Source organism: Channa argus, chromosome 8 (assembly GCF_033026475.1).
Source record: "Channa argus isolate prfri chromosome 8, Channa argus male v1.0, whole genome shotgun sequence".
Lineage (NCBI taxonomy): Eukaryota > Metazoa > Chordata > Actinopteri > Anabantiformes > Channidae > Channa > Channa argus.
In genome coordinates this window covers 22,199,210-22,224,459 of record NC_090204.1, presented here as the reverse complement: position 1 = coordinate 22,224,459, position 25,250 = coordinate 22,199,210, and the positions used below count along the sequence as shown (strand labels likewise).

The following is a 25,250-nucleotide window of genomic DNA, read 5'->3' as shown; positions in this document are numbered from 1 at the left end:
TGAGTGGCTCCTTTGAGGAAGTGTATGCTCCTCAGGGTAATGTGGAAAAGCCAGCTCAGCTCTTGGGTAACTTGACAACATTAAACAAAAGCTAAAAGAAAAATACCTCTAGCCTGCGATCGGTTCTCTGGAGTAGGTAGCCCAGCTCCAAATCTTGGAGGTCCGTCTCAAATCCTAGGTAGTTCTCAGTAGAGTCTGCCACCATGGGCCTGCAAGCACCCTGCATCAGCGCGAAACCGGGGTTGCAGCTCCCACAGCGGGTGTTGTTGTCTGGTGCACAGGCTGCACAGGCTGAGCCCTCCCCAATAGTGCAGGGTGGAGGCAGCTGACAGGGGCTGTGTTCGTATCGGCAGCTGCAGCTGTGAAGCTCCTCAGAGAATCCACCAAGTTGGTTGTTCTCTGAGCAATACAGGAGAGACTGGAAATGACTCAGCCAGTAGGACTGAGGCCTGCACCAGAGCAAGAAGAAAAAGATAAGAAGAGGAGACAGATGCAGAGAGGGAGACTATTAGAAGGAGCTGGTTTAATAGGTAGCTGCTTTATTAGGTCCAGGATGCCTGTCTGGCTCTGCAGACAGCTTGCTCATTAACAATATAAAGCATAAGCTGCATAATGTAAAATATACAATCGCAGCCAAGAGGATTCCAGTGAGTTTGCAGGTCAAAGACATCTAAACATCATCCTAAAACTTTTGTGACCAAAATTCCATTTAGTCATGTGATTATTGTGATTGTGACGGTTATAAAAGGTGGATGGGATTTGTCTTATAAATGCAGCTCAAGTTCAAAATAAGTTTTACCTTTATTTATATAGTGTAAGTAAGAGGCCACATTTCCTTTGATCACAGTCACACAGTTGCACATGGATGCTGCCCAGTTTGACCTGCGACCACTGAGGATCTCCACTCGAGCGGCTGCTATTGAAGACTTTGGTCAAGGGCACCACACTGGTGTTTGTGACGGACGGGCGGGTGCTGCTGGTCCCAACCAGAATCCATGCTGCAATTCTCAGAACTAAAATACAGTAGCTGTCTGGTCGCAAGGTCGGTTCTCTAACCACTGCCCCGCAAATAGTATTTCCAAGATCAGTATTGTTTACATTCAAGCGAACAAGGTATGAGCAGGATCTCATACCTTGCCATTCATTGAACACGCTCATCTTATTTCATGCTATTAACAGAAGAATCTGGGACTTTTCGCCAACACGAAACGGTGCATTTTAATCTAAGGGAACCGAGCTTTAATCAAGCCCTCGTAAAGTGTGAGCGTGCATTTCAAAATATCTAAAACCTCTTATTTAATACTGTGAGAGTAGGTGAGTGTATTTTGCCCATGCAAAAAATATGAGCACAAACAAAGAAAAAGGAAGGAAGGAAGGAAGGAAAAGAAGCGCGTGAGACAGTAGCGAGAGAGAAAGTTGTCTTTGATCAGTTTGTGACATGAATATTAGAAGTGAGCTTCAGCCGTAGGGTAACTGACTCTCAGTCATACAGATACAGTAATACCCCCATGTGGGCTAGAGTTTGATTCCCGTCTGTAGCACTTTCTCGACTGTGATCCCTTTATGCCTCTTATCCTCTTTGCTTGCTGAAGAGGGGAAATGCACAGTACACACTGCTGGATTTCCTTTCACAAAAAAAAAAAAAAAAGCTTTTTCTTTGATGAGGGCATACTGTGGTAAACTTTATGCTAATCTGAAAATGTTTGTTGGATTACATTTTTAGCATCCTTCCTCTGTATCCCAGTCATATTGTGTGCTTGACAGCGAGAAGCAAGTTTAAGATGAGCAAATCACTGTCGTGAATATCAACCCCCTCCTCTAATAGCCGTCACGGGAAATGAACCGAAAGGACTCTTCCTTTCAATCAACTGCTACCTGTGTGCAAGGCATTTCACCCCCAACTGCTTCAGCAGAGCAAAGCAGTCTCCAAGCAGAACTGCACTTTTAACGTTAGTCCCCTGGTGTGATTATGTACAGCTTGCATGCTTCCTGCTGGCTCCCTCCAAACCACTGGTGTAACGACTTTAAAATTAAAGTCATAGTGGATTCGATGATACAAAACTATTATCTTCTTATTACAATTCACTGATCGACATAATGCGCAGAAGAGAAGCAAAGGAATGAAGACGGCCGTGCTTTTTGAAGATGCGACTCTCCGTCGTTTAGCATCCGCCAGCGGCAAACAGTTCGTTCATCCTAAAGTTGTAAGATGGGTTTGACGTCAGGGATTTGTCAGTCCGCTTATTCAACACAAAGGTGGGAAAGCCATTTTTATTGTCCTGGCACTGTGCACAGTCACAATAAAGCTCAAAATCCCAGTATTTCACTGTAATAAGACTTGTATGGTTTTACTTGTATGGAACTTTGCATTCAAGGTGTTTTACGCACATTACATCACATAAGGAACGAACCAGAAGTGCACCACCTTATCTCGCTTTTCTTATATAGACACATTGGTATATTCCTTTCTTTCTATTTCTTTTTTAAAATGTATGTATGCATAACACATATACACATACCCGGCTTTTTTCTTTTTTACTACAAATATTGTTGCTGAGGCAAAGCAATACTCCACCTCATTATTGACTCCTTTTTGTCTCATATCTGAGCTACTGTTTATACACTATTTAAATAAATATGTGTGAAGCCAATTAATAGGCACATCAATACTACAAGAACAAAGCAAAAGCAATCGATTTGAAGACAGTACAGAAGGAAAAGACCATTGTCATGATGTGCATTAATCACACCTTCCGGCCGTACTCTGTACTTTTACTCTGTACAAATTAATGTGATGGAAACAGTGTGAGGCAGTAAAGCTGGAATTGGTCTAATCTACTAAATACCTTGACAAGTTCATAAAAAAATGTATAACATTTTTGAGCCGGTTCTAAACATTAGAAATGCTTATTTTAGGCTGATTAAAGCAGAAATGCTGAACGAGCTTGAATGACAACGTGCATCATTATGTCTAATGGCACAAGTTTGAGTACAAGGTGTACTGCACTGTGCAGTCCTATTATTACTCCCCAAATAAAAGCCAAGCTGACTGCTGCTTTGACTGGCTTATTCGCTCATAATTGTCAGCCTTGAGGAAAAAGTAGCCCCCAGGAAGCAAAATCAATCACGCAAGTCACATCTGTGTCAAGCGCCACAAACAGGATGTTAAAGGGAGAATGGGCTGTGTTTCCAAGAGCTTCGGCTTCTCGCTGTCCAAACTGACAAACATCCCGCTCTCAATCTATTTTCACCGAGGACGGGGAAAGGAAAGGAAAGGTTTCACAGTAAATGCAGCAGTAACAACGTACATAAACACTGCCTAGATGGGCGGAGGACAGTGGCACTTCTTTTGCCGACAAGACGGTGGGAATAGCATATGCATAAATCACTTATGTGTTTTCGGCTATAAGGTTTTCAAACTGCCACAGACAAAAGAAAAAGAGTTTACTGTATGGATTAATCTGCCAGTTTATTTATGTATTTCACTCTATGCCATTGTGGCATTTGTTGTTGTATCAGTCAAACTGACTGCAGTGTGATTGTCAGTGGCAGCTGGTTTCATCACTTTTGGCAGTTGCCCCCTTTGACGGACAAAGGTGTCTTATGCAAATGTGGATTTATTTATATCTTTATTTACTGACAAGTGACAAGTTGCCGACACTTGAAAAATGACTCATCTTTTAGCGGTGAGGCTCAAGGTGCATAAAACTGCACAATCTTATTGAGGAGGTCATGGATGAGCGGATTGATTTCAAGCCTTCTGCTAACACTAGGCTTTAGTTTAGGGTGTAAATGTACAGTTGTGCATTAAAATTTTCCTCTGACATCACTGTTAAAATATTACTCTGCTTCTGGGGGTGAAGTCCCTCAGCTAGGGAGTTTTTCAGTCTGCGGAGTTCCGATGATGTCATCTGGAGGTGCTCCGGAGAAGCAGTGTGAGCAACAAGATTACATCATCTGAACTTAAGGTTCCTCCAAGTGATGTCACCTGGAGGGGTTTTTCAGCTAAAAGTAGAGACACATTTTAATGTACGGAAGTCAGAGGGACGTTCAGTTAAATACACAACCTAAACCAGAACTAAAAGAAGCAAATTCAAAATCAGTGAAGGCCTTTAAGTTACACAGATAAGAAAACCAATCAACAAATATTCCCATTTCGAAACTTCATCTGATGCAGAACTCAGTAAAACTCCTCGGTGGCTATGCAACCAGGGTAGAAAATCTGGTTTCAGTGGGATTTCAGAAAATTTCATGGTACTGTACTATATATGAAATGATGATTTAATTAAATTTTAAAGCAGAGTTTTGTGGATTTCGCAGTTATAGTTTAGTGTTCCGGTAACAAAGAAAAGGAGGTGAGAGTCATCAGCAAGAAGACCAGACAATTGGCATGTTAATGACCAATCACCACGTATGCAGCGTGTATCTATTAGCACAAACTGTACAAACACATTTTAAGGGGATATCATTTGTGAAATGAAAATGAAAAAGTGAAATGCTACTGTATCAACTGGACCTTGTTTACAAGACAACTGTAGAATGTGACTCAATGTACAGAAGCTTTGGACAAAAAATGCCAGAGCCGTGCGTCTCCCTGGAGTTAAACTGTACATCAATGGGGGACAGAGGAATATAGAAAATGAATAGCTTTAGTATACAAATGTTGACAGTTTATTCAAATGCAAGCTTGACTAAAACTAAGGGAATTAAGTGTTATACCTGCTTTGTCAAGATTCAGATTAGGAGAAACCAAATGCAATTCAGGGGAAGTGCTCACCGTTCTCTTGGTAGGTGGACTTGTGGCTGCCGGTGGCATCTTTTACTGAGACTAAAGAGCTTGAAGATGACCCTTTGAGCTCGCCTGGAGAGGACCCTCATGCTGTTCTCCAGCTGCTCATATCGCCACTGGAACAGGCTGTCCAGGGACCACAAATGCTGGATGGCTGACACATTCAGGAAATAGTTCTGTGGCAGCCTCGCATAGAATGCGTTGAATTCATCTGCAGCATCAGAACAGACACATGAAAAGTGAGTTTTAACACAAATCAAATGCTCTGCCCATTGAGCCACCAGGGCCACTAAATACTAATACTAGCATTATTCCTATTAAATGCTAGCAGTGTGAAACCTGAAGTGTTGTTACGTTATGTAAGCTATGTGACTATTCAGTGAAATGCAACTAAAACACTTTTGATTTTAACACCATCTAACTATGTTTATTTAATACCTCATCCTCAACCAAACTAACGCTGAGATCTTGTAATTATAACCAAACTGTTAAAATTGCACCTTTTTTAGTGCCAGGGTATACAGCAGACGCCTATCTCTCTATGTGGGGCCACGGGTTTCAACAAAAAGTCCTGTTTCAGAGGTACAACATAAATATTCGTCACATCAAGGGCTTTGATAATGGTAGTGCTGTGCTCTGTCCTGAGCATCCATAGGTGGGTAAATTCTTTTTCCTGTTTATCTCTGCTCATCTCTCTACCCTTCAATCTCTTAAAACTTTGGAGTTTGGAGACTGGAAGGATGTCTTAGGATGCAGGACCAACTCTTTTTGTGGATTATGATTATGTGATTGTATATGAAATGATGTTTTTGGACAACCTTACCAATAATGGTTAACTCGGTAGCTGGTATAAATGTGTATATTCGATTGTGAACTGTTTAGGTCAAGGGAACCCTTGTTTTATGGAGGGGGGCATTATGACCACTCCCCTTTTGCACTTCCTGCCTTCATTTTCTCTGCAAAAGACAAGTTGGACAAGTTGAAGAAGTTTACCTCATATGGTGACACCTGTGCGGGTTTCAGATGAGCTTGCGGTTACTTATTAGTTTAATCGCAAAGGTTGTGTTATGAGCAGAGGCTCAGCATAACTCAGGCTCCGTACATTTGGCTTCAGCAGAGATTTGAAGCCAAAACGCAATATTTTCTAAGCTGAACCACAGTTATTGTTTTTGCCAAACTCAACTCAAGCTGCTACGTTTGCACAGTTGTAATGGACACAGTGTGTTTGACCCTCATGGTTTTGCTGCCACTGCAAGGAATCGACAGCGTGTGCTGAGCCAAACGTGCAATGAATGCATCTGTGGTTCATATGCACACACAAATTTTGTGCCGGACTTCTACTATCACACCTTCTGCTGTGGCTTTTTTAAATTTCCAGTCCAAATCATAAATACACATTTAGCAACATTGTGTGCATCATCATGTAATATTTCCAATTTTTCTGACTTGGATGAATCACCTCAGTGCTCCATTTAACAACTAGCAGGAGCACATTTGAATTGTGGGATACTAAAGAACGGAGAGGATGCAGCAGTTCAGTCCTCCACACTAAAGGAGAATACACTTGACTGAGCTTTTGAAATGGAGAGCCCTTGGCAGCCTGCTCTGCTCAGGTCAAAAGTCACTTCTAACACGTTCGCCATATTCAATAAAGCAAAACAGAAACCAAAAGCATCCAAGATGTCACCCCTAATGAAAGTGGGTCCGCTTTGCAGGAACAGGCAAGTTATACATGGGAATCATAAATCTAGAATTGGTTTGCAGTTTCTCAAAAAAGCGGTCAGGTGTTCATGCAAACATTGAAACTGATTTTATGAGCCGTCAATTTAAGGCTTTGTTTAGTAAACTATGAAACATATACAACTGCTGAAGCCTTTTAACTGACTAACCGCAAGCGTGGATGCATTACTGATCGAGCTTACAGGGCACATTACCAGGGGTCTGTGAGGTCTAGGGGCCCCTAGGCCAGAGCCTCAAAATTTACTGTGCTTTTTTCCTTTTTGAAAGAGCTCAACAGAAAGTCTCTCAGGTGGCTCAAGAGTAATGAGCACGGCCTAATGTCATCAAAAACAGAAGCAAACATGAATATAAATAGTCAAATAATTACCAGCTTGATACGGGAAGCAAATGTGGGCATGCGGTCTTTTAATATAATGTTCAATAATGGAAGTTGTGTTAAAACAAAAAACCCGACGGGTGGCTGTAGCTCAGTTGGTAAAGGCTGTAGCTCAGTGGTTCGATCCCCGGTCTCGGCTATATGTTGAAGTGTGAAATTAATGATCTGCTGTGAGGTTCCTATCATCTACTACTCACTCTGTCCCCTAAATGTAAGTGAATTATGTTTACTTAATTTCTCACCATTTGGTTGCGTAAATGTACTTGTTAATAGACAGGAGTCCCTGTTCTTGATCCCCATCTCTGCCAGGGGCTAAACTATCTCCTGGTATCTTATAGGCAGTGAGCTCTAGCAGATGTGAGATAGCCCTCACTGAAGGACACATTTATGACACTTGTAGGTATCTGCACTCTGGGCACGCACCTGCCCCCACTTCAAAACCAGCTATTAAAACATAAACATTGAAAGTAATTGCACTTAGGAATATTTCAACCAAATCTGAAGAGAGTGAAAAAAAAAAATAAAAAAAAATCCAACATCCATTTTGATTTCACCTGAGCAATAATCACCAAGGCAGGGTGACCGAGCACAGCAATAATAGTCAAACATTATGCTAAGAGCTTCCATTCAAACTCTGTTTCCCTGGTGATATGAAGAGCCGGACGGGCAATAAATGGGTTTTATAGCTGATTAATCTACTCTAGACATATTGTAAACTACCTGAGCCGAAACTGTTGATTTCTTTTTACCCATTTCTGTTGCGTTGTTAATTTGCTATACGCAGATATCATGGCAGAAGTCAGGAGTCACAGCCAGCTATTGTAATTCACCGAGAAGCCACAGAGTAGGAAGGAACATACATACTGTATAGGCTCCTCACTCAGATTTAACGGTGCAGATAAAACACTTGAACTCCTCCGTGCTCCCTCTCATATGAATGATTTATACTTTAAAAGTTTTCCTGCATTTAAGATGAGGCATGCATGTGAAGGTAAGTATGAATGAGGCCTTTCTTACCTGATTCCTCAAATTCTTTATAGAGTATCCCCCATGTCTCCGTGATCCTCTCCAGACTCTCCTCCATGGCTTGAATGTCCATATAGGGGCAGTTGCACTCTGGGAACTTGGGGTCACAGTTGCACCAGCAGTCGTTGTCCTTGCACACAAATTCACCCTCTCCATTGCAGGCGATGTAGCTGAGAGCAGCCTGCACAAAACTTTCTCTTAAGTAGTCTGGGAGGATCACTTGCAAGCCTGTAAAACCAAGGTGACGTTAGAGCCATCATCAAACTGTGAACTTGGGGAGTGACTCTGAAAGTTTAGTGGCAATAAAGTTCTGTCTCAGCTTATAACTTACTCAGTAAAATCTATAAATCGGTGTATTTGTATGCCAGCATGCACATGTCGTGGCATTCACAATAAGTAAATCACAGTAAATCAGACAAACCTTGCAGCTGGACTTTATTTTCAGGGCTCTGAACCAGCACAGAGCTTACAGAGTCAAGGTTGTCATAGTTACTGCATCCGAGAGGACCAGTGCGCGTCTCTGTCACCTGAGCAACAACAAGTAAAAAGCTATTTGTAAAATGCATTGTGTGCGTGCTGCACGGTTACATTTCTTTTCTTTAAATGATCTCCTCAATTCCAGGTACTCGAGCCCAAAAAAGGGCACCTCATAAAACATGAATGACTTTCTCTGTCCTGTTTAAATAAAGTAGCTTTGCTTAATCGATTGTGCTTGTGAATGCAAAAGAAACAGAAAACCAGGGTAAGCTCATTTAGATTCTTCTAAACTGCTGTAAGAGTACTTTGCTGCACTCATTTTTTTCTGCAAAATGCTACGCAGCATTTCTTTTCTCCCTCTCTCTTTCTTCCTTTTTTTTTTTTTTTTGTCTAGTACCTGATTGAAGACATTTCGATTGACCTTTGCCACAACGAAGCTCCTGCAAAGCATCCTTTTTCACTTCATTTGCAAGAAGAGATCTCCTTTCAGCACTTCCTTTTTTCTTCATGTGACATGGCAAGAAGCACCTAACTGATTCTCATTTTTCTCTCTTTGTGGTTGCGGGACACCATATTTTGTTCAGTGATTTTTCCTGGTCAGGCTTGTCAGAGGACAGTTGGTGCAAAGTGACAGATGGATGAGGCGAGACAATGAGGCTCAGTCGATCAGTAACACAATCACAGAGGGCTGAGGGGCTTGGGAACTCATATGAGGGGCCAGTGCTGCAGGCAAGTGAAAATTCAGTGTGCGGGGGCTCTTTAATCAAAAGCCTAATCCAGAAGAAAGGGGTTTGCGAGAGGAACAATAAATATCCTTTGTGAATGGGAAATGGAAAATGAAGATAATTTGAATGCAATTCTTTCACTATAATATTTATATCACAGTATATCCCTTGTTTCCCTTGTGAAGGATTTTAATGCTGATATGAATGTCAGGAAATGAGATACAACCCTTTGGTTTCAAACCACATGAATATTGAATCCATATTATTTGATATGCCATATGATATGCCATATGGCAAAACTCTGACTGATGAGCACAGCATTCAATTTCCGCTTTGCTTAGCAGCTGCTTTTCTTACTGCAGATACAGCCTCGTATGTAAAAACAATACTTAATAGGACATTATTGGCCACCTGTATCTGTGCACGTGGCTGTATAGGGGAAAGCAGCAAAGGCTGGGGATCTGCAGAAGGCTTTTTTTTTTTTATTTCTTTGGTCTATATTCTTTTCTTCCCCCCCTCATGGTGTGAACTTCTAGTCCAAGTATATCTCTGGCTCATTCAATCAGCAGAGTGGGAGCAACGGAGGCGCTAGAAGCAGAAAGTTGTGATCACTTCCGTGTGCACACGGTGGCTAATCTGCGATTGCCGAGCCTCTTTTTTTATTATTATTACTCCGAATCCAAAGCAAATACGAGCAAACAAAGGATTTGACTGTTGCTGCTCCTGCTACTTGGAATAGTCAGAAAATCTTCACCCCAACACTACACAAAATGATTCGGGGCTAATTAGAAACATGCACAGCTTGACATACTGACATGTTAGAAAACAGCTGGAGGAGTAGTTTTCAGACTTTACTGTGAGGATCGGCTTGACATGAATCTCTCAAGTGGATAATTAGTACACAACATGACTAAGGGCTTCCATCGCAGATGCTGGATTTTTGATTTGTGCATTGATAATAAATCAGATTGTCTGTCTCCTCTTCAGAATGGAGGACACAGCATCCATGATTTCCACCAAGCGTTTTTCAAATTGTTCCTTGTCACACCTCAAAATTTTCTCTTCACCTCAGGCTTAGGTGAGGTTTTCAGAAGGTGTTGACGGTGAACCTCGCCGCACCCTTCATTTCCGAGAGACTCGACTGCTCTGGGATGCTCTTTTTTTAATTGTGTTTCATGATACTGGCCTGTTGCCAATCAATCTCATCCCAGTTTTTTTGTTTTTTTTTTCTGAATCATAAAATTTTAAATTACTGATTTCTTTTTGCCAAAAGGCAATCAGCATCTTTCTGAGGTGCAACTATCTGAAACTGCAAATAACTTGCTAATGTTTGCATTTTCTCTTTAGTCGTCTTTTTAATTACATTTTAAAGGGTTCCAAGTTTTCAGGAAACTAGGGTTTTACATTAAACAAATATGTTGTTGGGAAACACGCACCTATTTATCAGACGCAGCAATAGAACCAGTTTAGAATTAATTTGCTTAAGCAATAGTGTTTGTGTCCAATTGATGAATTAAGTGGAATATTCAACATTCACTTTCCCTTTAGCTCTGGTTTGGTCCTCAATCAGCTCCTGAGAAAATGCTCCACCTTTTTGCTGTTGGTTGGGTTCATGTGATGAAAATAACTACTTTTCTCCAGTTGGAACTAGGCCGGATTACCAGTGCAATGCAGAGCGGCGAGACCAAATTTAATAGGGCAGAAAATATCAAAATGAGTCTCTGACGATTGGCACAAGCAACCTCCATCACATACAGTAGTTGTTTCATTCCGTCTTTGATGATATTTAAAGGGTGTTTGTGCCTCTGTCCAAGTCAGTATGTGCATGGATGCATAGTAAGTCTGTTCTATTTTAATATTTTGCTATTTTGTGTCATGACAGGAATATGCAATAATCAAAAAATTTGAGTATGATCATAAATAATCGAGTTCGGCGTTTCACTATTCGGCATATTCAGCAACAATCGATGCAATCATAAGAGTGAGAACCTAAAAAATTTTTTTTTTCTTGAATACAAATTGTTTCCCCATACAAATATTTTACCTTGCTCTTTACTTGTGCGCACACAACAAAAATGGCTTGGATCACGTGCGGCTATCGTCAAATATTCACACTAGAAAATTATCAAATCATAGCAAAAATCATTTGGATCACTTCCAAACAGTTGGAGACATTCATTGTAAAAACAAGTTGGTCCAATCAAAGATGCAACTCTGCTGTGTGACTTCTTTGACCACAGGCAGGACACCACAACTGTAATTTACAATTTGCATGGAGATGGCAAATGGGTACAGTTGCATTTAGTTATTTAGCACGATGATCCCCCACGGACCGGTTCCAGTCAAGATAGAATATCCAGAAAGGCCACAAAAAAAATAAACAAATGAAAACGCTGCCTCCAATTCCAACATCCTATGTTTGTGAAGTGGGGTTTTCTGCAGTGATGGAAGAAGACGGGACATAAAGAGCACACTTCAGGTGTCATGGTGTCCTATCACCCCTAGGTGGGAGCGTTTGTTGCAGAGAAACAAGCTTAGGGTTTTATTCTTTAACTTGTTTGATCGTGAGCTCCTGTAGAAGAATGCTTAATTGTGTCTCCTCTCCCACGGTGTGGGTCAGCGTCCTCTGGAAATGATGCAAAGGTGTGGAGAGTTCTGTCGCTTCTTTTCACTCACTTTCTGCCAGTGATGGAGATGAATCTCCTCTTTCCACTTCCCACCTGTCAGTTACGCCAGATGACTGCCTTCGGAGCATGAAAGCACACTCCTGTCTTCTTCCCTACCTCTCTGTAGCTACAGAAGAAAAAAAAAAACCCTAATTCCCAAGAAATGAAACCGACAAACGCATCTGCCTCTGCACCTCAAATGTGCCCACCTCAGCTACATAAGAAATACCCTCCCTGGACACAATGTAGTCAGAGGACAGAACTTTGATATATGTACAGGTAGTCTGATTCATGTTCTGCTACAGTGGAGAATTTCACAAGCCACATTTCACAAGCCAACTATCACTGTGTTCCAAAGAATGAATAAGACAGCGAGGAGGGTCACCCTATTAACCCCGTGCTACCTGAGGGTGTCAACTGCAGGCAGAAACCTGTCATGTGCTGTGGTTCACAAGATTCATTTATCTTCCCCTCACCATATGTGCTCGTCTCGGAGCTTCCTCCAGACACTGTGTGTTTACAGCAGCTGAAGATCATATCTCATCTCAAGCAGGATGATAAAAAGCGTCATCCTCCGCTTTATTTCCATTGCTGTTATCAATGTACTATAACGGGAAAATCATTAACAATGGCAGTAATACCCGGAACTGCATGTCGGTTTTCAGAAATGACACCACGATGCCAGATTTCAATTTGAACTGAAATTCTAAATTAAATTATAAACAACATAATTGCACACTTCCACACCTTCATATGTAAATGATTTATCAGCTTTGTTTATTAAATTTGATAACTGCGTATTTTACCTAAAAACCCTGCAATTATGCCAAAATGCTGCAAACTGAAATTAGCAAGAGAGATCATATTTCTCCTTCCTGAGCTTTTCTCCATTGGCTTCCCATAAAATCTAGAGTATAATTCAAAACCCTCCTCCTTACATACAAAGCTCTTAATGGTCAATCTTTATTGCATTGGAAAGACATCATAGTACTTCATAGTACTACATCGGTTGATTAGACCACTTCAATCTCAGAATGCAGGCCTATTTGTGGTTTCCATGATTTAGAATAAGAGGCAGAGCCTTTACTTATCAAGCTCCTCATCTGTGGAACCTGCTCCTAGTTTAAATTCAGGAAGCTGTGTGTTTTCCCTTGTGCAGCTACTGGTCCTACCAAACAGCCTATTGTGTTGTTGTTTTCTTTTCTCTCTTCACTTTCCGGTCAAGGCAGATGGCCACCCACCTTGAGCATGGTTCTGCTGCAAGTTTTTTTTCCTTTAAAGGGAGTTTTCCCTCTCCACTGTTGCCTAGGGCTTGCTCAAAAGGGGAATTCTTGGGTTTTCTCTAAATATCTGGATAGTCTTGACTTTATTATGTGAAGTGGCTTGAGATGACTATGTTGTAAATTGGTGCTATGTAAATAAAGTTGAATTGAATTGCTGCAATTAACATTGTTTTTGTAATGGCTGCACCTGATTTAAACGGAGGTGACCTGGCTACTCTAGTCAGTTGGTAGAGTCACCGACCATAGGGATAATAGCTTTGAGGTCCACTCTTCCTGACCACACGTCAAAGTGTCTCTGGGCAAGACACTAAATCCCCAACAGCCCATCCCCATCCCCAGCAGTACAGTGTCAGCCCCAAGCTGGGGAGTAATTGGGGAGAGTTGCAAAAAGGACATTCGGCGTAGAAAAACTGTGCCAAATCAACAGGCGGACTAATGATCTGCTGTGGCAACCCTGATACGTCCATACTCATATATTTTGACACTGCTAAAGTTGCAAATAGGATAAATTGTAGATATAATCATTTGCATCTATGGGACTTGTGTCTTCAGTTCATTTGAAGAAAGATTTATGAGATACTTGTTTGCAGAGATTCTTACTGAATGTGAGCATCTCCACGTGGCCACGAGAGTTAATAAAACCCATAAACCCTAAAACATTACAATCAAAGCCAATGGGACAGGGAACTCATTCTTTGCTTTTCTCCTGACAGGTTTACACACTGGGCGGAATTTTATCAATATTGGGATGTGTATAAAATAAAATAAAAATCCTTAACTCAGCTAATGTGTGTTGCTTATTTACTCAACAATGTGAGGAGTCCACTATTTAAAAGTGAAATCTCAGTTAGTCTCCAGCGGTTTCTGTAGATTTCCTTTATTTAGAATGTAATATTATATGAACAAAGCTGAACAAAATGAGAAAAACCGTTAGACACAAAAATATTTTGTACAAATGTAACAATAGATAGGAACAGATCTTCTGCTGTAGCTTTGAAACATAAGGTTTGCAGTTTATTGTCAGGTGTAATAAGTTGGATTTGATGGATGAGTGGTGGAGAGTCATTCTTTAATTAGCGATTTCATAATTATCGCATGCAAAGGCACTACCTTGATGGCGGTGGAGGCGATCTGGATGTGGTGCAGCTTCCGCAGAGTGCTCTCCCTGTCAATGAAGTAGGAGGCAGCCAGCTGGTGCAGAGCTTCCAGAGTCACAGCGGACGAGTTACCTGAGTAATCGCTCACCTCTGCTTTCTTACTCAGTTTCCTCTTGTCCACAAATATCGTTAAGGCCTCTTCTCCTGCACAGACACAGAGCATTTCATTCTTGTTCAAACCGTGCAAGTACTACTGTATGTGCATGGATGGATCATGAGAAAATGGGGCCCTGGGCAGAGGCAAAGAAAGCTCCTAAACTCTTAATCAATCAATTGTCAATCAACCAACATGCCAAAACTAGTGCAAAGAGCTTTTTATCGGTTAATGACGTTTCAGTGTGAGTGACACCATGAGTGTCTGCATTTGGCACACTTTCAATGGCAAAACATGGCTCACGATACGTTTGTTTTGAATGTCTTCCAAACCAACTTGCAATTTAACACCTTGCCGTAATTATAAAATCGGCCACCTGTTCTTCTCCTCCGGAGACACGTTCACGTAATGCGAGGTGGAAAAAGCCCAGCAATATCCGAGCTTCTGAAGCACAAAGATACTTGACCACAATTAGAATAAGCTAAGTCACCCTGTATGAGTAGCCACTGATCATAGCTATCAGCACTTCATAGGTCTAGGAGCCACAGTGCAGCAATCTCTCTTTGCCTTGAGAGCCCCCAAGACACTGCACATCATATTTCTCATCATAATGCAGTGTTAATGCTTCGAGGCCATTTTTCTGCCCACTGCCATTCTACCGCAGCTGCTGAAGGGCACCCTCTTAATATCACAATCTATTTATTAATTTCATTAAGTCCATATGTTTCTGAACACAGAGGCAATCCATTCAGAGCCGCGGAGGCATATCTCTGGCACCGATCCAAGGCAAACTCCTCATTCTCCTCTCTCCATACCGCTAAGTACTGGCGTGGAGCCAGAGTGCGGGCCTGCATCAGCTCAAAGCAGCTCGTAGAATTGAATTGTATGCAGCCACTCAACAACAGCGAACTTTTTATAAGCCAGGAGTCAAGTCTAAAGTAATTGACAAGTGTTGCTCTGTAAAAGCAAATCTGCTTTGCGAGATTTGCCAGGGCCTTGCCGGCATCGAAAAGTATTATTTTTTTTCCTCTCTCAAAGGACTATTAATGTTTGTCCATTCATCACTATGCAGAACCCCCCCCCCCACCAAAAAAAAAAAATGGGGAGACTCTCACTGGGAGGGGCAGCAGTGGGTTTACAGTAGATTGGCTTTTACATCTCCTAAGAGAGATTTCTGCTGCGCTAGTGGCACATTTTTCTGCTGTCACATGGTATTCGGTTACTTATTGTGACTGAGTTATCGTGCCGTGTCCATCTGCTTTCCACGTGCACCACCTGGAAGGACAAATCCTGAAGGCATTTATCAACACAAACGATATAATTTGTGAAAGCCAAGAACAATGCTGCTCCTTCATTTTAATGTGCTGCATTTTACAAGGATCAAACACCAGTGAGAATGTAGATTTTACCTCAGTTCTGTTATTGTCTTTTTTTATTGTACATGAAAGGTGTTTTCTATGTGGCCTTTTCTGCAGGGTTCTTATTTCCAAACTCAAAACAGAGTTTCATCCACCTCACAGGATTAATCATAATTATCTAACAGGCTTCAGCTGATACAATCTGCCAGTAACAGTTATCATTTCACTTGGGAATTTAAGGATGGGGGTTGGTTGCTCACCAAAAAAATAAAAAATAAAAAAAAAACAACACTGCTTTTGTCTACATCTGTGTGAAATCAAGGGTCTATTGTTACAATAACAATACTAACAGATTCAGAATTCATTGATTTCTGAAAGATCCATACATGCTGAGCTAGAATGCAAACCTTGAAATGAAAAAGTAAGGAGTTGTGGCTCTTCTTAGTTCTTGTACCTACAAATTACAAGTTCAGTGAACCAGTCGGTGCATCATGAATGCATAAATGCAAGTGTTTATTTATGCCACTATCAAAATATCTAGATATCTGTTTACCTCCCAGTGTAGCTGACAACAGGAAGTGAGTCCCATACTTCCTGATCAGATTGTCAGTAATCATCTGGGTGGTGGGTCTGCGGCCCAGGAGCTGGATGTTCCTGATGAATTCGGGCGTCAGCGGTAACGGAGATTGCAAGAAATCTTTCCTTTCCACAGCCAAGTTGTTCACCTTCCATCTCCCAAACTCCCTTGAAAACAAAACATGCAAAAAGAAACATCAGAATCGATAACACGTAAATGTGCAGACTCCCAGGACACTTGAAACAATAACACAGTTAAATAAATGAACAGTGATGTAAATTTGCATATTTATTTTAGGTCCTTTAAACAACACCGGAGGCCCTGGGAAGTTTTGAGGCTTTTGTTTGGACCAACTGTTTAGCAAAATCACAATCATCAGATGAAAACATATTGAAGAAAAAAAAATGTAGGCCTAGTGCAAAGGTCGAAGAAATGAGGCTGCAGCAGATTCAACTTTTTTGCCTTTTGCACTGTTATGGTACAAGGCAACTACGAAGTAGTGCAGTTAGCAACCTTGTGTGCATGGCTATGATATGAGATGGGTATGAATAAATATGGCAACAGTCTTAATAGACAGTACACAGAAAATCGCTTTACGATTGAATATTGTCTACAATGGTTCCAATATTATGGGTATATAAATGTGTGCAAATTGTTGACCGTGCAATGAGGGAGGCTATTATGAACAATACAAAAAAAAAAAAGAAGTTATGAATAGTGCAATTCTGAGTATTTACAGTTTTTTTGTCCTTTCGGCTTATCCCATGAGTTCATGGTCGCCACAGCGGATCATTTGTCCTCATGTTGACTTGGCACAGTTTTTACACCGTATGCCCTTCCTGACGCAACCCTCCCCAATTTCTGCCGGGCTTGGAACCGGCACTGTGCGGCTGGGGATGGGGATGGGCTGTTCCGGGGTTCGGGCAGAGTTTAGCAATGAAACAGCTGTGGGGAAAAAGCTGTTCCTGACTCTGCCCCGCTGACCTCTGGGAGGCACCACGGGAGCTTCCGGACCAAGACAAGCAAAGACCCTTTAGGCATTACAACCATGCACACACGGTGGCTTCATTGGACTTAGGCACGAAAGCACATTAGGCACTAAAAAGTGTGGGGAGATGTTCTCTAATGTTACATATTTAGCCTCACTTGCTGTCTTCATGGTCACAGTAACTCTCTCCTTAGTCCCCCATGGGAATGTTATCTAAAAGTAACATATCCACTACTCACAGCTAGACATCACCAAAATGTTATACGTTTCTCTTGGTTGTTTCCTGCTGATGGTACAAATGACTTATGAAGCCATATTTTGCAGGAAAACAGGCTCATAAATTCACCTTTTCTGCCCTTTAACCAGCAACATCACATATCATTTGCTTAAAGCTCAGTAAGTGGAATCAATGACTAGAAGAGAAAAAGCAGTGACTTTAATTCATTATGTCACTTGGTGCCTTTGGAATGCAGGGAATCCCTCAACCATGCAGACCCAGTCAGAACTAAATTGGAAGTGCATTGATAGAGATAGAAAGACAGAATGAGGAAAAAGACAGAAAGCTAGTGAGAACTAAACACCCAGACAAAAAACCATAAGCAAAAAAAACCAAATCCAGCTTCATTTGAAACCGTGATTGTCACCTGGGACAGAAATGTGCTCCGGCTGCACAGCTGACAGATGTTTTTCTTAATAGTCCCATCATGGCGGGGGTACAGTATACATCGAAATGAATACAATTTGTGAAAAGCGGTGAAATAAATGACTCTGTGGGCCTTTGTTGCCTTTTCATGATCTGCTCCGCATTCACAGGTTGTACTGACCTCAACCATGAGTGCAGCCTCCAGGCTTTATTTATATATAAAATGTCAGGACATATGATTGCATTTGACTGCTTTAAGATAATAAGTCGATGCTACTCCAGGTCGCAGGAAGGGAGCAGAAATAAAGAATTTTGCATTGCATAATGTAACAGAGACCTTCATATCTCCCTCTTACAGCTTATACAGTAAGCTACTGTGAATTTCAGGCTTTATGTAAAAACCTGACACACATGCATTATAAAAGGAACAAATAGATATGTCAAAGGCAGCATGGCAAGCCAGAAAAGCTCAAAGAACCAAAGGATACAGATGTTCAATCAATAAAAACCAATGTGGCACCCTGCATTCATTCTTCTTTACATTTCTGTGGAGCGTTTGCCCAAGGCACAGCTCTTTGAACTGCATTTGGCAGTGCTTTGACTCATGTGTGAAGCTATTCTACCACCAGAAAATTCAAAGAGTTTAGTGCAAAGTTTCCACGTGACGTGTCCTCAACAGACCCGTTTACGCACCGGCAGTTCAACACGCAGCTTAACCGAGGGAGAACGCCATGAATTGAAATGAGATTTGATGCGTTGCGTTTTGTCTGGCAGTTGGCAAAGCAGTACAGATTTTAAGTCTGTTTTGAGAAAAGAGGTGTGCAAGGTATCCTTTATCCGAGTAACTCTGCAAAGTCAAACAAGTCATCGAGGAGAGAGGTACGCTGAAGTATCGGAATTTCAATACGTTTCAAGCTCCAGAAATGGAAAACAAATTATCTTCCTTGTGTGTAGCTTTGATACCCAACAAGAACTGTAAATGTTAAAACACTATTTCAGTATATTGTTGGGCTAATCAACTGGAATTCAAAGCTCACATTTAGTGCACCTAATAGCATTAGTGCTCAAAGCAGAAATCAAAGTCATTTTATCATTTTGGTTTTGATCCAGGATCACTCAATAAATGTGTCAAGTCTAAGCTGAAGGTCTGCCATGAAATCTTCCACAGAAACAGAAAATTGCAGCAGGTGGTATTAAAAACAGGTTTCAAAAAAATTCAAATAGGAAAAAAAATTAAATAAAATAAAACATTGATTTTACTATTTGCTAGAACATATTAAACATCCATCCTTTGTCTGTAACTGCTTATCCTCTTCAGGGGGTCACAGGGGGCGAGAAGGAGAAGGGGGTACACCCTGGACAGGTGTCCAGTCTATCTCAGGGTCAACTAAGCGAGACATACACAGACAGACAATTCCCAAATTAGCAGATTAATTGGAAACATGTGAGGGAATCATGGCTGGGTATAGGTTCAGTTTTTCCTAACAAAGATAGGTTGTGGCTTACTGATTTATACCCAAATGTCGACAAGAGCCAGTTCCAAAGGTAAATTTCTCAGCACAAGATTGCAAAGAGTTTAGGTCTTTCACCTTAGGTGGATATTTCAGCGAGACACAGGCCTCGGTGTGACAGAGTGCATGTGCCTGACTGCCCAGATCTGTCTCCTGTTATAAATGTAAAGCACATCATAAAGGGGAGAATCACGGGTGGCCACAAGAATTGGCAAATATTAGACTTGCAAAACTGCAACAGTAAGTTACCCCAGCTCCCGAATGGAAAGAAGTCCAATTTAAAGGAAAAGGGGACGTACCACAGTGCACCCACAGTGGCAGACTGAGTACCCAGTCGTCTGAAACTCCAAGGTACTTAGCCCAACAGCTCTCAAAGGAAAGATTCGGCTAATTTGGATGAAAGTGCTGCCACTCGCCCTGAGCAAGGCAGGCTACATGCTATACTCTGACCACTGCTGTCATAACAAACCAACGGCCAAACGCCACACGACTAAGGCGGGACAACATGCAGGGTCAAAACAGCCTGCCTTACAGAAAATATGCTTTCAGAAGTCAACATGGAGCTCAGGAGCTCCAAATCTCTACCTCTGCCCTGGGCGTCTTGGCCCTAAAATATAATTTTTTTCACAACCAGCTTCCTTGCAGAAATTGATGGAATCCTACTCAATCACAGCACCGGCCCAAAGTAGAACAGTATAGGTTATTTCATGTGGCAGACGTATTTGGGTTTGGCTGTGGCTTTCTAACATGCTGCATAGATCACAAGCAGGTATTGATTTTTCAGACTTTCAAACACGAGATTGTGTTGCTGAGTTTAAAAATGATTTCTTTCCACTTTTAAGGTAGTTTCGTTTTTTCAGCGCTTCAAACACTTCTCATTCATGCCGAGGGACCATGACAACTGGGCAAAATCCATCTGCTGAGGAATATTGCGTAGTATGATCCAAAACTTTTAATTTGGGGGATTTGTCATTGTTTTCAAGGATGTTTTGTCTTAGATGGTTTGCATACAGGAAGCACCTCCAGGGCGACTCAGTAGGTCACTAATGCCAGGGTCACTGGTTCAATTCCTGGCTTCAATATGCTCCAAGGTCAGTCATAAGCTTTTAACGTTCCTTAGTCTTATTCCACCGATTCACTTCGTTTCAGAATTCACTGAAAACAGTCACAGACGACAGAGGCCATGACCACAAAGAACTGGAAAGAAAGCCATTGAATGGAACCCCACATTAATGTCAATGCTAAAAATTACACAAAATACAACTTTTGAATACACATTCCTATTACAATAAACATGTCAGAGGTTTATATATTAAATATTTAACATGGTTTTTAAAAAGTTCTGTATATTATAAAGTTGCAAAATAAAACACTTTGGCATTTCTGATTTGGATGCATAAAGGGCATAAAAACCCACAGGACATTTGGCTTTATTGGTTTTCAGTATTTCCATTGCTTCTGTATGTTTTTAAAAAGTAATGACTGGACTGTCTATAATGCTTTTGTTGGTAAAGGAAAATATTTTAACCCTATTTAAGTTTTTATCTTTCAAATAATGGTATTTGATTTATGTTTGAGATCGAGAAAATCCACAAGGCGCCCACACTTAGTCAATAAATTCTAGTTAAAATGGGTTATTTTAACTGTGTATCTGCATAAATGAAGACTGTTTGAAGACCAGGACTATTTTTAATGTCTAAAAAAGTACAACACTGATATTGGGCCAGGGGCAAGCTTGTGTTTATTTTTCCTTCGTGGCAATGAATTTATAAAGAGACAGTAATGCAGTCACACAGAGTTATCACAGTTGTAATTATAAGTGATCGGCTGTGATTACTTTGAAATTTCTCAGAGAGGAGCTACAGGAATGTGGTGCCAATTCTTGCTATTCGCTTGGCGCTGCCCCCAATTTGTTCACATAATAACACTCATGTGAGAAGAAAAGATTGTGAGAAAAAAAAACCTTCTGCCTCTTTGGAGAGCACTCCGAGTTTCTTTTTTTTTTCTAATTTTATTTTAAGGCGCTTCATCCTGATGCTTTTTAGACGACAGTACAAAGAACACTTTTGTATGAGAAGATGCAAACCGCAATTGTGATGGATTATTTTTCCTCAGAACTCATTGAGTGCGAAATAACACACGTTTGATGAATTTTGGAGAAGTGGCTTGTCCAATCGGTCAAATGTTGCACGTTTTTCTCTCCTGACGTGGAAGCTTGACTGCTGTAATCAGAATAGGTTGAACAACCTTGGCTACTGATGATGAATGTGGGGAGTGTGGCCTTTTGAAAGGGTATATATCACATTAAAGCAGGAGTAATGAGGAAAGCTCGAACACCCACATGTTTGAATGATACACAGGCTAAATTGCCTAAAACGTTTAAAAAATGAGAACGAGCTAGAAACAAAGGTTTGAAATTTATTTCATTTTCTGTAGAATCACAAAACAAGACACCGATTTGAACAATGTGAAGCCAGAACTGTAGGCGTGTGGAAAATACATACATATAATGATGTTAAATGGCTATGTGGTACCCGTTGACCTTTTTGCTGACACTGTAGTATTCAGACAAAGCCTTTGACTAATCTCTCGCTCAGATCGATGTAGTATGGCTATTAATCTCCACCTCATTTCATGCCATCCAAATAAATGACCTCTTCAACCGGGACACCGTGTTGAGTTCCACTTTGCAGTGTGAAAGCACTAGTTCAAAGCCGCGGCACGTTTTCTTGCGCGGAAAGACGAATACACAGGGAAGCGATGGAGGGAGGGAGGGAGGGGGTGCAGAGAACAGGTACAGAAAGAGTATTCACAAATCCCCGCTGTCGTTCGTTTCTTCAGTTATCGCTGACTGTGATAAGCTAGTCCCGTCTTATCTTAAACCCCCGATAGGCCAAATGGTTCGTCCTGCGGGGAGGAGAGGAAATGAAATGGGTTTCACCACGGAGTTGATTTTAGGGGCTGCAATCCCCACGACAACCCCCTAAGTCATTATTATTATCAATTTCACTGCTCCTTTTCAAACAGATACATCACTGTAACTCTTTAAAGTCGCTGCGTTTCCTGCAAATTCAAACAACTCTGCTTTTTTTTATTTTTCATTCGCTTTTTCAAATACATTAATTCACTTTCAAAAATACCAAATACTTTGTTTGAATACTTTTACTGTATGTGCTTGTTGAGTTCCACGGTGCTGGAAGGGTACACAGTTTAAAAAATAGTCCAAAATATGAAACTGATGTAGCAGAACTTTCAGATTTATCTTTGGAAGGGGTCCAACCCTAAGGTCCATTGTTCCCAACCTAATTGAGATGTAGCTCATTCTACATCAAAAGCAGAGTTAACTACTGCTCGTATTAAAGCTTGATTTTTGTGGCTTTAGTTTAGGGTTTAAATGTACATTAATGCTTTTAAACTTCCCTCTGACTTCCTTATCTTAAAATACTTCTCTGATTCTAGCTGAAAAGCTCCTCCAGATGACATCACCCGGAGGAGTTTTTCATCATTACGAGTTCAGATGATGTCATCTGGAGGAGCTCTGGAAAAGCAGGTTGACTATGATTACAAATTCCATTGTGTGAGATACAAAAGATAACGTTATCTGAACTAAAGGTTCCTCGAAGTGATTTCATCTGGAGGCATTTTCAACAAGAAGTAGGGAGATATTTTAATGTACCGTGGTCGGAGGGAACCTGACACTAAACATGGGGCCAGGATGGAACCCAGAATTGAACCGCCGAGCCTGCAGTTCACTGCTCTACCAACTGAGCCCAGGCCAGCCCATAATGCACCTGTAACCTCCATCCATCCACTCCTCCATTATCTGTAACCACTTATCCTGTTCAGGGACGTGGGGGGCCTGAGCATAACCCACAGGTCATTTGGGCAAAAGGTGCGATCCAACCTGGACAGGGTGCCCCTCTAACCATCTATGACTATTAAACAGAGATTATTGCTTGATGATCAGGAGCAGGACCACACCTTAAACACTCCAAACCTGTACATCTAAAAATACCTTCCTGCCTTAAATGGCCCCAGTTTCGTGGTTTTTCCACATTCTGTTGTCTTCCATGGGGCCCATGTGGGTCTGCCGTGATGAAGGAGCCTGCTCAAAACCTTCCCTAAACTACAGCTGCCTTGTCTTTGTCGTACCATTCGACCCATGGTTCCTTACCTCTGCCGCTATCCTGTTCCATCATCCGTCACCGTTCCCATTCGGCTACTCATACATTTTATCCTCCATTAACCTCCTTCTTCACGTCAGATTTGAGTTCATGGCTCTCGCTCGTGAAATGCAAGATGTCAATCATAACCAGAGTTGGAGGTACCGAGTTACAAAGTTACTGCAAGTACTTTACATTTGTCTTTAACGCAGTAATGCAACGTCACTGTGTCATGTTAATGTACTGTGATGGCTGAGAGCAGCCCTGAGGATCCTGCAGCAGCAAAGCTTAAATAATGACCAACCACTTCACTTTCACCAGTTTCCTTCAGTTCTTACACCGAAAATCATTGAACGTTTGCAATATTTACCCATTTACCTACAAAAAAAGATTGCACCCACGAAGGGACTCTTCAGTCTGAGGACTCTTGTGCTTACTGCAGAGATTGTCCAGTTTTAAAAGAAATGCAACAAGTAATAAAGCTAAGTACTTTCTACAGGCGGTGATTAAGTAAAGTAGCAAACTAATTAAAAAAAAAATAAATAAACCAGCTGACGTAGCTGAAGGTCCTGAATGCAGAACTATAATATTTGGGTTGAAGTAGTTATTATTTGTTTGTTATTGTACTTTAACTCAAGAGTATAATATTTCTAGCACTGTGCTACTAATATTTCTTTTATCCGTGTTTCTTGTGCAGCGTGTTGCCTAACAATAAAGCGGGTCAATACTGTTTAATATGTATCGTGTATATTTCCCACAGCTAAATTATATTTACAACGGAATCTCATTCCATAAAAAAAATATATTCACATGCATTACCAATGCAATATGTTCTGAACTCGGCCAAATGCATGTCAACACCCCTGCCTTCACCCTGGAGAATATGGCAGCTTTCTCTTGGCAATGTTTACTGGGGACAGGTGGCTAAGGCGGAAGGCCCACATTGTGTTTGCACTGGAAGCAAAGGGAGCGCTCCTCGGTGGATCCCCAACACACACCAACACAAAGCCTCTTTCATTTCCTTCAGAGGACCTTTTAAAAATGCTTTCAAATTCAATCAGCAAGAAAGGTGGGAAATTGCGTAGTGGCCTAAAGTGGTGTGAATACATTACTCTATCATTGCTGAGGAAACTCGAGCACAAATTCTGGTAATTCGTCTTCTACTGTCATTGAGCATTTATTAGGATTTAGGAACAGTGTCCAGGCTGCACACGAGGAAGGACCAGACCAGAAAATAATAGTGTCACTTCTAATCACTTCTGCCCAGGATTCTGCACAAGTGACGTGTCTCCCAACCTAAAATGGACTGTCAAACATGATCATTTCCAACACACAAAAGCTCAAGACTTGTCTGCCCATGTTGGATCTGCTCAGTGTCCACTGACGAGCTCCTCACACAAAGAAACCGCGGAAACAGTGACACAGAGGCAGATCTTACTTTTTACCTAAGGTAGTAAAAATATGACATGTAAAAGATAAAGCATTGGACTGACCAACCAAAAGACCTGACAGCCATGCTGCCAGTGAAGCTGAACCCTGAAATGGGGTTAAAACCTTGAGAGTGAATAAAGGTGAGAACTAACATGAAAACTAAGCAATTAATGGCGCTGGTTCATGCAACAATGTTACAAGACCCTTGTGTTTTCTGTTATTATAAATAAAGATTCAGGAAAATCA

General features: G+C 41.2%; 1 protein-coding gene across 2 annotated transcripts in view; it reads right to left on the bottom strand.

Moving 5' to 3' along the window:
* The window catches only part of LOC137131883 (BMP/retinoic acid-inducible neural-specific protein 3-like), a 45,915-nt gene that overhangs the window by 2,137 nt on the left and 18,528 nt on the right, over positions 1-25,250 (bottom strand). For both annotated transcript variants that reach the window (XM_067513718.1, XM_067513719.1), the window contains exons 3-8: positions 16,245-16,435; positions 14,193-14,383; positions 8,353-8,458; positions 7,923-8,159; positions 4,778-5,000; positions 107-449 (exon numbers count right to left, since the gene is read on the bottom strand). In XM_067513718.1, the coding sequence (XP_067369819.1) occupies positions 107-449; positions 4,778-5,000; positions 7,923-8,159; positions 8,353-8,458; positions 14,193-14,383; positions 16,245-16,435 (1,291 nt within the window). The remainder of the gene's footprint in view (positions 1-106; positions 450-4,777; positions 5,001-7,922; positions 8,160-8,352; positions 8,459-14,192; positions 14,384-16,244; positions 16,436-25,250) is intronic.